General features: G+C 41.9%; 1 protein-coding gene across 2 annotated transcripts in view; it reads right to left on the bottom strand.

Moving 5' to 3' along the window:
- Nucleotides 1–405: 405 nt before the first annotated feature.
- KCNAB1 (potassium voltage-gated channel subfamily A regulatory beta subunit 1) overlaps nt 406–13133 on the bottom strand; it is a 443831-nt gene continuing 431103 nt past the window's right edge. For both annotated transcript variants that reach the window (XM_077160853.1, XM_077160854.1), the window contains exons 13-14: nt 9115–9203; nt 406–2262 (exon numbers count right to left, since the gene is read on the bottom strand). In XM_077160853.1, the coding sequence (XP_077016968.1) occupies nt 2173–2262; nt 9115–9203 (179 nt within the window). In that variant the 3' untranslated portion in view covers nt 406–2172. The remainder of the gene's footprint in view (nt 2263–9114; nt 9204–13133) is intronic.

The following is a 13133-nucleotide window of genomic DNA, read 5'->3' as shown; positions in this document are numbered from 1 at the left end:
CCTGGAAACTTTTTTTTGAGGATATACCTGAAATTGTGTTCCTTATTTAGTACATGTACCATGGCATATGATTTGTATATAAAAAATTGAATTTTCCCAGGGCTAAGTAATAATATTTGTTAGGTTTTGATTTATTGGTTCTTTTACATGAGTTTGAGAAACTTTGACCTTAGTGCAAAGCATTTCTAATAAACCCAATGAGAAAGTATATATTCAGTAACTTATTTTTTCCATTGGAAGAGGGAAAAAAGTTCTAACGCAATTTGTCTCAATTTTTTTATCACCTCCGTTTCTGTTAGGTATCATTTAGTGCAGTTTACCTGCCAACATAATATTTAGATGTTGTTTTACAGTCATACATACATGTTTTATGCCTGATAGTAAAAGTTCACATAAAAACTCTAGTTGTGAGATTAAATGCAAACTGCTTTATTACTCCAAGCACATAAATAAGATAAATTGCAGTGTCAATTAGACTGTACCTCAGCTCATATATACATACAGTAGTTACACTGGATAGAATACACATTAAAGAATTTAAGAATTATTCTTTTCCATTAGTAATCTGATACTCTTGAACTAAACGAAATAAACCGTTTCCCTATAGAATACAGGTAGGGTAATCAAAAAGAAAATTTGTTGCACACTAACATGTTAAGATTTAGAATTGAACTGAAATATATATCTGGGAATCGATGGCAGAAAATAGCATTTTAGGCTGATAGTATATTCTATAAATCTCAAAGCAATTTCCATACGGGGGAACCTGCCAGCCTGAAAATTAAATTAGAACTTTGTACAATCCTCAGGGTATCCAAACAAAATTAAAGGGCCTAATTCCCCTCCTCACCCCAAAACAAAAACGAACCCCTGACCCCAAGAAAAAAGAGGAAAAGCCCACATATTCTCTTTTCTTACAGATAAAAGCAGGCACAATACATTCTCACAATTCTTCTCAAGTTCAAGATTCATTAGGATAGGTAGTCAATAGTGGCAGGGATAGATATACCTTAGATTTTGAGCACAAGGCTATAAAGCCCTGTTAATCCATGCAAAGAGCTTTCATGCAGATAGTTTAATGCATATGATGTGATTATAGAATTAGGAATTCTTTACTGTTTGCCTTTCATGGGGCAAGTTATTTCACCTGGCACATGCTGAGTAGTGACAGCATTTTTCACAAAGCCCATCATTCACTTTCATGTTAATGGCTCCTCAGAAATACCAAGCATATTGTAAAATCACAGTGCTAATTAAAAAGCAAACATTTGCCTTTCTGGGTGCTTTACAGGTTTACTTGCAAAACTTAGCATGTGTAAATTTGATTTTAAGGCTCAAATGTTTAAACTTGCAGAAACTACCTACAAGCAGTCAAAAGTATAAAGCAGCTTTTAATAAAGTATAGTAAAAAATGTGTAGTTGTTGCACATACATCACTCTACATTTTATTTAAAGCTAAGTTTCCCTTGCAGTGTAAACCTGTAACATCATTAGTTTAAGATTGGGATATTCATCCTTTTACCATCTCTACATGTAAATGGACATAGCATTAATGGAATCTTAACAGATACCTGGAATAGTTTTACAGGGCCATTCTTGGGGCCAAGCAACAGTGCATATTTAAAAGGTAACAAAAGCAAATACCTAGGAATTTTAGTGCTATTGAGTAAGTGAAACAAAATTCTTGCTTAACGTGAGTGTAAAAATAGAAAAAGAAGAAAAGCAAATAGTTTCTGCTTATTTTCCCAAGCAAGATATTCTATTCTGTTTCAGTTTTTGTTTATTGTACCTCCACATTGCATCTGTGGATTGTGTTCATTTGAAAAAAATACATCTGTACAGCCTTCTTAAATTACCAAATACCTGAAGGTAGTAACATCTTTTCCTCCTATATATTTTACATTGCATAAGCATGAGGTGAACAGAGCAATGCAGGAATAGGTGACTCCAGTCCAAGATAAGAAAATAGATGGATTTTCTTGGTTTGAGTTTTCAGATGTGCGCTTAATTCAGGTGCACTGTGGTAGCGACAGCAGATACCCCAGAGAATCTGGGGACACTAGAGGTTTGTGCAGGCTGCTAAGTGATTCAGAAGACTGGCTAGTAACACCATTCTGTACTAGGTTCAGATAGCCGTTTCAACCATGCAGCTCCTGTGGCTCATGCGTTGTCTTATGATCTGTAGTCCTTTTTGCTGTAGGGCTTGTTGCGCAATATGTTATCAATCTCATTTACCACATGTGATGTCACCTTTGGGAGAACCTGAGATTAGGAGAAGTATAAAGGATGGGGTTAGTACTGTTGATTATTTGTTCTTTGTGCTTAACATTAAGGCAAGGTCATCTAGACTTGTATCTAATTCTAAACCACAACTGGATCGTGAACTCCTCCAGACTGTAAGCTCCTTGAAGTCAGGGATCTTGTTTTGTTCACCACTATATCCCCAGTGCCTCATTCATTAATTACTTGTTGAATAAATAAATGTAGACATAAAGCATAAGGGAAGGTTCATAGAAATAAAGAATACCTAGAGCAGTACTGTCCAATAGAAGTATATGAGCCACATATATAATTCTAAATTTCCTAGTAGCCATATTAATAGTAGTCAAATGGAACAGGTGAAATTACTCTTAAATATATTTTATTTAATCCATTTTATCCCCAAAATTGCCATTTCAACATGTAATCAATATAAAAAATTAAGGTATTTTACATTATTTTCTGTTCTGAATCTTTTAATTCGATGTGCACTGTACACCTACAGCACATCTCAAGACTAGTTACTTTTCAAGCACCTGAGTGACTAATAGCTACCATACTGGACAGCACAGGTCTAGAGACTTAAGGAGTGATTCATTCTGACTGGTGGTCAGAACTCTGATAAAGGAGAACCAGGGTTTAGTAAGTGATTCCAGGTAGATAGAATAGCATGAACAAGTGAAAAGCTCAGTGAAATGGAGTAATAAAAGTATAAAGTGAGTTGTGGAGCTGTGGGGGTGGTAGCAATAGGGAAAAGGGAAATTAGAGTAAAGAGTGAAGAAGACCTTGAATGTCATTTTATGGAGTTGGGACTTTATTTTATAGGCAGTGGGGAAATTTGAGGACTTCTGAGCTGGGAATTGACTCCACCAGATACTGGAAGGTAGTGTGAAAAAAGAGTTGGAGGAGATTGAGTGAAGACACATTGTTAGAAATTCTTTGCAATCCAAACCAGAGACAATAAGGCCTTGACTAGGATAGTGGTGGTGGGAATAGAAAAGGAGATTCATCTGAGAAATTCTGGAGTGTAATGGTAGTTTCAAGATGGAGTGACTCGAAGGATGTTGGTATAGATTACTGAGATTGGAACCCAAATGAGAAGCAGTTTGGGGATTAAGAAGTTTTCAGTAGGATGTGCAGAGTTTATGGTACTTGTGGGAAGAAATGACTTCTAGACAGCTGGGAATGCAGCTGTGTAGCTTAAGAGCACGGACATGCTAATTGAAGCAGTGGGAAAGGATAAGATATCCAGGACTTGCATTTATTGTGAAATGTGGGCCCAGGGTACCCATTATACCATAAAGACAGGAAAAATGGCAGACTTTCTCCATGGAATAACCTGACCTGCTGTGGAGACTGGTGAAATACAATTTTGACAACCCATTTTGAGGTTTCAACCTCACCCTTCCTTTACAGCAGTCCATGTTGGCCAAGGTGACCTTGTCTCCACTCAAGTGGAGCCCTAGGATTTGGTAGGATTTTAGAGCTGCTCAGTCTGGGAAACTCTGGTTTTGGTTAATGCTTTCCTATCTGAAGCTAGAGAAGCATGTTTCCCCACCAGCTTTGGAATCTTTAGAGAGGTTCTAAAGAACTAATACGTTATTTAAAGTGAGACTGCAACAATGAGACACAAATCTATAAATTTGTTGAAAGTTTTGTGTCTAAACTATAGTTTGGTTACCCATGTGAGGGAGAAATATTCTTCATTACACTAAAATAAATCGCATATAGTACAGAGATCTAACCATAAAATAATGAAATCACGAAAATACTCAAATAAAACATGAATATATATCCTGAATTTAGGGAATCCTCTACCAAAGATCCAAAAGCCAGAAACCGTAGAGGAAAAATTGACTACATAATTAAAAATTTTTCCATTAAAAATACTGTAAATAAAAGACAAAAACATTTCCAAAATATATGATAAAGTACTCATTTCCTCTGTATATAAAGAGCTCTTCACAAATCATTTAAAAGTTATTGTTCACCTAGTAGAAAGTTGGTCAAAGGACACAAACATAGTTCTCAGAAAAAATACAAATGGTCAGTAAACAATTGGAAAGGTGCTTAGCTTCCCTCAGTTAAATGCAAATTACAGCAGCAATAAACTTTTTAATCGCTCAAACCATGAATGTTGTATTTATGATTATGGGACGATGGGAGAGTACCAGGAGCTGCAAACTTAAAAGCTGGGGTCAAGCAGATAATAAGTTAAATGGGTAGGTGAGACTGGTCCACTGGAGATGCTCTGCCTCTGCCTAAAAATATCTGCTAATCAATCAGTTGTTACCCTGTGGGGATTATAGGCCAGGTTTTTAAGAAAATCCATACATGCAGAATTTTATGTGAATTTGCCCAATATATTTCTTTTTACTGGCAAATAATTTTAAAAGTTTATGCCACTTCAAATTGAACAAATATCCCACAACCTACCAGCTTGGAACCATTGTGCCATGAAAGGTGGAGCGAGGGGAGGGCTGGCTAGTTTTGCTGGGGCAGGAGAGGTATAAGCCCACTGGCTGTTGGGAAGTCCTCATAGGAGTGGGTTACTATTGATCTGGACCTTGAGGATGGAGTAGGATTTTTCCAGGCTGGGGTGGCGGACACGGCAGGCAGAGAACCACCATGTAAGTTTGAATTCAGATAGTTCTTGGTGGCTAGAGATCAGGGTACAGGAAAAGGACTGGCTGGGGGAGATGAGTCTGGGAAGGTTGGGTCCAGGTTGTGAAGGGTTTGGCTTCTCTTCCGAGCCTGCACTTTTCTGAGTAGGCAATAGGGAGCTTCAGAACGGTTTTAAGGCTGAAAGGGGGGAGGTGGAAAGGCAATTATCTTCACCTTTTAGGTGGAAGTAGAGGGATTGTTGCAGGCGATGGTGGACTGCCTGCAGCTATGGTGTCTTCTCCCTGCTTTCTGCCCATCTTTCGAGGCTCTGATTTGTGTATGCCAGCTCCAATTTATACATGCCTTAGGCACATTCCATCCCTTAGAGCAGCTCTCATCTGGGACCCACTAGAAGTTTGCTTTCCTTACAACTGCTGGAACTTCATGATTTCCCTCCTTTTTGGCTGCAGCCAGTCCCACCAAAGCCTGAGACCCTAGCCCTGTCTCCATTTCATCACATCGGGGGTGGGGGTCAATCACAGCTTGCCTAGGGTGGGATCTTCAGTGCTGGGGGTCATAAAAGGGGAAGGGGTGGTAAGTCCCTTTGGTAGCTGGGACATGGGATAACGTGCCTTTTTTCTTAGCCTTTGAGTGGGAAAGCCCCATCCTTTGATCATCCAGAGCCCTTGCCAGTGAAGATATGCTTTGGGAAGATAACTAAATCAGTTTTCCTCAGAAATGTATCCCCTTTCCTGTTCTTTGACTACCTGGGTTGGCTTAACTCCCACAGCCTTTAAAGCTTAGCCTAGGAGTTACTTCTTTATATCATCCCCAGTCAGTATGAACTCCCCCTGGATGGCAGTGATCACCTTGTATTAGCATGATAGAAATCCTTAATTCTTAACCTCTTCCTCATGTTCCATGTTCAGCCAATCAGCCAGTCATGTTGTCTATGCAAAGCCTATGGAATTTATTCCCTTCTCTCCATCTCCACAGCCACCCCCCCACCCCCCCAATCAAGGCACATCATCTGTTGCCTGAACAACTACTGCCCTTCCTTCTTCAGCAGCCAGGGTAATGTTTAAAAATTTATGGAGGAGCAGGTTCCTCCTTTTCTTTTTTTTTTTTAATTTTTTTTTTTTTTAACATGGTCAGGCACCAGGAATCGAACCCAGGTCCTCTGGCATCACAGGCAAGCATTCCTGCCTGCTGAGCCACCGTGGCCTGCCCTCCTCCTTTTCTTAAAACCCTCCAAAGTTTACCTGTAGCATGTAGGATTAAAGCTCTGAGCCCTATAGTACCCTGTGAGATCTGGCCCCTGTCTGCCTCTCCACTTCAGCATATCTGCTGTCCCTTTTGCTCATTACACTTTGGCCACACTGACCTGGCAGTTCCTGGAAAAAGCCAAATTTTGGGGGCCTTTGCACAGTCCTTCCCTTTGCTCAGAATGTTCTTTCCTGGACTCCACATGCTATCTCCTCATCTTCCAGACCTCAGCCAAAACATCATCCCAGAGGGGCCTTTTGCAAGGCTATTTTTTTAAGTAGGCCCACCCATCTTTTGATTAGTCTATTACAACATGCTTAACATGTTGTAAGCTTAACAGCACTTTTCACAACCTGAAATTATAATTTATATAACTATATATTATAATTATATGCTTTTAAAACTAGGTGCCTCCCACTGAAATGTAAGCTTAAAGGTTGGACAGTATCATTCTTGTGCATCGGTGTCCCCAGTACTTAGTACATAGTAGGCTCTCAGTAGAGATCTGCTGAGTGAATTAATGGATAGGTTTTTAAAAAGCATTCTTTCTCAGTGAGCCCATGAGTTTTCTGAGAGCAGGATCCCCTGTTCCTTCCTGTCTCCGTACTCCCACTGCCTAGCATGGTGCCAGACATAAAATTCCCAATAAATATCAGTGGAATTGAGATTGTTGGATTGGATTTCAGTACTTTGTGTACAATCTGGCCCTCCACTCTGTCATCATCACTGTACAGCCTTTATCTCTTTCCAGAGCATAAGTGAAAATAAGAGAAGGTGGGGGAAACAGTCAAAAAAGGGAGCCTGCCCTATGCAGGCCAAGGAACCCAGCAGAACTGAAAAGGAATTGTGCTGGGCAGGTTCTTAAAAACAGAGAGCCAGAAATGATCTCACGGCTGCCAGGAGAGAAACGCGGTAGGGAAGGTCTCTGCACCATGTGGTCCCCAGGATATTCTGGGTTGCTGCTGCTTTTTTTAAATAAATAAGATATCAAGAATCATTTTGTCATCAACTGGGGATAAAACAATTACTACCTCTTTCCCCTGCACTGTAAATCATCAAAAACCAACTCTCATTTAAGAATTTATTACCATCCAAGCTATGGACAAGGGAGAAAGGGGAAATAAAACCAGGGCAAGCGTCACGTGTCTGTGGCCTGCCTGATGGAGTGGCCAGAGCGGGAAGGGAGGCTGCCGAGGAGGCCTCAGGCTCTTGATGAGACAATCTGTGACGGATTAAAAACGGGCCGGGCCGAGAAAACAAAGGAGGTGAACCAGCAAGTAACTGGCTTAGAGTATCATCTGAGCCCTTTCTCAAAAAGGTTTTGAAACATTTACGTTTCATCAAGTTTGCTCCCCACCCCCCACCCCCGGTCTGTTTCCTTTTGGGAGAGGTAACTGGGCGGTGTGCTTGTTTTAGGGCGGGCGGATGGGGAGAAGCTGTAAGATAGTTCTGTTCACCAATGAGAGAAGAGGAAAACGGAAACGTTGACTGTGCTCAGCAGGTAGTGGTGGACTCATTCTTGCAGCCCTCAGGCTCAGGAGTGAGATGTGACCTTTTGTGGGGGAGGGATGTTCACAACAGAAACCAACCCCCACCGTCTCCTTAGAACTCCCATGAACTGTTCTTTCTCCTACCTCCCCTCCTACCTGCCCAAACAGCCTCCCGGACAACTGCTGCAGGCTGCATTTAATGCTAGGGCCTCTGGCAGGGCACTTCTTAACTGGTTAACTGGGAGGGAGTAGGAATGGGTGCTCCTGAATTTGCTGCTAGGAAGAAGTGATCCCCGAAGTCCAAAATAGAATTTTGATCCCATTTCTTTTAATGTGCGACACAATAATCCATTTGTTCATTCATTCAACCAATTTTTCTTGAGTACTGACTGAGGGCCATATAGTATGATAGGAACTGTGAAAATCAGTGGAGAAGCAAGAATGACCTAGGTCTCTGACCTCAGGGAGCTTACAGCCTAGCAGGGGAGAAGACAATTATATACATTATTATAAGTGCTGTGATGGGGGGTGGAACACAGGGCTGTGAGAGTAGAGTGGAGGGGCTGGCCCACTGTAAGTTAGCAATAAATGTTTGTGGAAGGAACAAATGATTGATACACTTAAATTGTCCTATGAATGTTACATTTCAAGCAGGTCATTAAGCAGGTTTGTGGTTTTGCTGGGAATGCAATGTAACACGGCTTGGGTCTTGGAATGTACTGTCCCATAGACCAAACCATTTTAAGAAATGAGCTTTGGGAACACAATGTGTTCATAAGTGGGGGACACCCCTGGATCCATGTCCTGAAAAAGTGTTCTGTCTGTTTCTTTTGCCTTGCTTCCCTGTGGTAGTTAGGTTCAGTTGTCAACTTGGCCAGGTGAAAGCACCTAGTTCTGTTGCTGTGGACATGAGCCAATGGTAGGTGAATCTCATCTGTTGCTAATTACATCCGCAGTCGGCTAGGAGGCGTGTCTGCTGCAATGAGTGACGTTTAACTTAATTGGCTTGTGCTTAAAAGAGAGAACGCAATGTAGCACAGTCTAAGCAGCTCGGCATTCCTCATCTCAGCACTAGCAGCTCAGCCCAGGCCTTTGGAGATGCAGAAAGAAGTCACCCCGGGGGAAAGTTGTTGGAACCCAGGGGCCTGGAGAGAAGACCAGCAGAGACCATCTTGTGCCTTCCACGTAAGAAAGAACCTCAGTGGAAAGTTAGCTGCCTTTGCTCTGAAGAACCAACAAAATAAATCCCCTTTTATTAAAAGCCAATCCGTCTCTGGTGTGTTGCATTCCGGTAGCTCGCAAACCAGAACATTCCCCTCCACGACACCTTCCCACTCCACATCAGGCAGCCTGTTCCTGTGTTTGGGGCTTTCATGCAACTCAGAAGCTGTGATACACTGAGGCACAGAGGCTGGGAGAGACGGAAAACTGCCTGGGGGACACCTTTCTAGGCCAAGAAATTCCCTGGAGTGTGAGAAAGGGCTGTAGTACTTGCCTGAATGGCACCAAGGTTTTCAATGAGCTGCTCAGGAGTAGATGATCCCAGGAGTACAGAACTCACACCCTCGTTTCTCAGGCACCAGGCTGGGAAGCAAGAACACTGAGTCAGATGTCAGAAACACTTTTGATTATTGATTGTCTCTAATTATAAACACCAGCTATAGCTATCATCGTTGCAGTTAAGATTTATTAATTTGTTTGGGGGAGATCAACAGTGCACTTGAGGATTAGAAAGCTCACCAGCATCCCCTGGGGTGTAGAGGATTTGACAGAATCTGTGCTTTTGAACTGCGAGCTCAGGGCTCTTCTACCTTTTACCTTGCCCCAAAGTCTGGGGCATCGATTCCAGCTATCCACCCCAGGAACACATTCTTGTTCCTGAAAACATCTAACAGCTTCTCAACAGCAGACATCTTAATCCATTTCTACTTTGGTCCACAGTCTCCTATCTTCATTCTAATCAGGCTCTCACGGCTCCTCCATTTGTTGTGTAGAGACCTTGTAGACTCTGGATAACTGGTTCCTTATTTTCCACCCACCTCTCAACCCTATCTTGCCCTCCCTTTCAAACTAATAAGAGCTCTAGCTTGTGGTTGACTATCTAAATTAATCGCTCAACAACTTTCAACCCTCTCATTCCTCAGTTTCTGTGTCTCTAGCAAATCGTCATCAAGACCCTATCTGTGTTTTCTGCTCTTACAGAAGGGCAGCTGAGTGTGCTGGAGAATGATGCGGCCCCTTAAGTGTCTCTACAGATTCACATCTCCCCACTCCCCCACTCCTCCCTACCCCCACCCTTACCACCCACCGAGCTCTCAATGCAACCTGGCAAACTTTCTGCCCTTGGTAACCTCCCTTCTTTTTCTGAAATGACTTTATAACCTCCACCCTTCTCCTTAAACCCCCTATTCAACCACTACCCTGTCACTCTGAGCAGATGACTCTGCCTCCTACTTTATGCAGAAGGTAAAGCCCACTAGATGAGATATTCCTTCATTTCCCACTCTCCTACCTACGCAAGTATCTACATCAATCCTCCAGTTTGAGAGGATGGTGTGTTTGTCTTCTGCCCAACCCCAAACTCTACTTCTGCCCTTTATCCATCTCTTCCTGCTTTTTTTTTTTTTTAACTCATTCTATTAGTGGATGAATGGATGAAATAGTGATTCCCCTCTGTCTCCTGGATTTTAAATCTCTTACTATTCTCTTCCTCTCTTTAATAAAACATGCTCAAATCTTTTCCATTCTAAAATAAGCTTCCTTTGATCATCCTACTTTCCTCAATACTGCCCCTACCTTCCTAAACTGAAAGGTAGTTTAGACTACCTTTCACTCCTTCCTCATACCCCAGTCACCTTCTTACTTGCCCCTAAAGCCAACGTCACCAGAAAACTCTGTGTTACAGTGTCATCCTTAGCTGCCCAGGGCTAGATTTTCCTCCAGGTTCATAGATGCATGGCTTGCTGGACATTGGAGCTGGGTGTCTCACAGCACTGCAAACTTCCTATTATTAGGCCTGTCCCCCTTGCATGCTCAGTCTCATTTAGTGGTACCTCCAGCAACTTAGCCTCCTTATCTAGAAACCTGGGAATTTACACTTAGGGGTAGTTGTTTTCTAATCCTACATCCCCTTTTAATAGCCAAACCTAGTTGATTATCTCTCCTAAAATTAATTTCTCAATTCAGTGGTTCTCAAACTTTAGCATGCATCAGAATCACCTGGAGGGCTTAGAGAAGCATCCAGAGTTTCCAATTCAGAAAGTCTAGGGCTGGGGCCTGAGAACTGGCATTTCTGAGACACTCCTAGGTTATGCTGATGCTGCTGATCCAGGGAATATGGTCTTTTTTTTTTTTTTTAAACAACTTTACTAAGATTTAATTTATGGACCAAAAATTTTACCCATTTCACTGTACAATTCCATAATTTTTACCAAATTTATCAAGTGTGCAATTTTTAATCTACTACTAGAACATTTCCATCACCCCAGTAAGATCCCTCCTGCCTATTTACAGCTAATCACTGATCCCACCCTCAGGCAACCGCTTTTCTAGGTTCTGTTTGTAGATTTGCCTTTTCTGGACGTTTCATCCAAACAGAATTATACAACACGTGGTCTCTTGTGGCTTCTTTTCACTCAACATAATGTTTGTGAGGTTCGTCCATGTATATGTGCAGTAGGCATCACTATTTCATATCTTTTTATTGCTGAATAGTATTCCATTGTGTGGAGTCGGGGAATCACTGTTTTGGTTCTTCTCCATCTCTTGTCACCACTGCCCCCATTCAGGCCCTCTTCTTTTTAACCTAACTGGTTTTGCCACCTGGATTGTTCCCTGCAAATCCAGCTTTCTAGCAGCAGTCTCTCCAAACACAAATCTGATCATGTCATTTCACTGCCCCCAAATTCTGCAAAGTGTCCTTGACATAATTGTTTCTTATAAAATGAAGCCCTCATTTCTTACCCTGGCACTTCTTACCTTATTGCCTACCTCTCAAGCTTCATATCTTGTCGCTCCCTACCTCAAACTTTGTACTGCAGAAGCACCGAACTGCTTGGAGATCCTTCCCAACCCCAAATATATCATGCTGTTTTTCTTCTCTGAAAACATTTTCCCAGGATTTTGCTTGGAATATCCTCTTGCCTCCTCCTTTCCTTTGCCTTACTAATGTTTACTCATCACTTGAGATGCAGCAGGGGTATTGTCTTCTCCTAAAATCCTTCCCTGAATCACAGGCTTGGATGGCTGCCCTATTCTCTGCTCCCTTGAGTTTTTCTCAAATATTTTACTACCAAATTATAATAAAATTCTGTTTATTTTCTTGATCTGCCCACCAGGCTCTGAGCTATGCCCTATTTGCAGTTGGATACCAGCACCTAGCCCAACGTCTGGCACATAGTAGGCACTTATTAAATCTTTGTTGGATAAGAATTGGCATGGATGATTAATGGAAGCCCATGAGACAACTTCTCATCCTATTTGCTGAATGCTCAAATGTCAACTGATACTTTCAAACTGTTAACTGTGTTTCAACTGTTAGGCCTTTTATGGCATTTAATAAATCTTTCCACCTGGGCAAAATAATGCTCTATAAAGGCAACAGGCCAAATGATCCAGGGCTCTCTTTCTTTTTTTGGGACTGTGTTATTTCCTGCTTTGCACTTGGAACTCTTTTTGGCCCTAGTGGGAGTTCTGAGCGGAAAGAGGTGCTGGGTAAATGGGTAAATTACTGCCCATAAACTGTCTGATGTCTGCAATAGCGAATGCCCCGACAAGGCGGCTGGGCATAGGAGAACCCACTAGGCAGAGCTCACCAACTGTGGGTAGCACCTGCAGATGAGTCTGGAGAATGAGCCTATCTAATCAAGCAGTAGGGGTGCAGACTGCTACTGGCAGGCACATCCAGAATGCCTCTTTACAAGCAAGGTGTGGATGTTGGCTCCTGTGTAGGTATGCTTCTTGGGGAGCCAGCACACAGTTGGATTCAAGTAGTTTGTTTCTTGCTGGGGGGATTACCCCCTCCAGCTCACCCCTTTCCAGCAGATCAGAGGTAATATGCCCAGAAATAATTTTCCTTTTGGTTCTGTGAGTTCTGTGGTTAAAAGCAAATCATGTGTTTTTAAAGGGGGATTAAAAAAAGGCAGGAAGAAGACATTTCAGGGCACAGAGAAAAGGAGAAAAAAAAGTATGTTCTAATTTAAACTCATTTCTGTAAAGAAGGTCTTTCATGTATGTTTGGTATCCAGTGCAAGTCTAAACTTTATAAAGATTTCCTCTGTAGAGAAAGAATGTTCTTTCATCCCTTTCAGAACTGAATTCAGGACTTGAGTTCATGTTACTCCCTAAAATGGTACTATGACCGTGCAGAAAACGTGTTGCTGCATGTTCATGTCACTCACTGTGTGCCACAGCTAGGAGCTGGCAGAGCTTCAGATCTCAGGTGAAAACATCATCATCATCATCATCATCATCAACACCATCATCATCATCGCTACTACTTACTAAGCACCTACT

Source organism: Tamandua tetradactyla, chromosome 5, assembly GCF_023851605.1.
Source record: "Tamandua tetradactyla isolate mTamTet1 chromosome 5, mTamTet1.pri, whole genome shotgun sequence".
NCBI classification, from domain to species: domain Eukaryota; kingdom Metazoa; phylum Chordata; class Mammalia; order Pilosa; family Myrmecophagidae; genus Tamandua; species Tamandua tetradactyla.
This window is presented reverse-complemented; position numbering and strand designations above follow the sequence as displayed.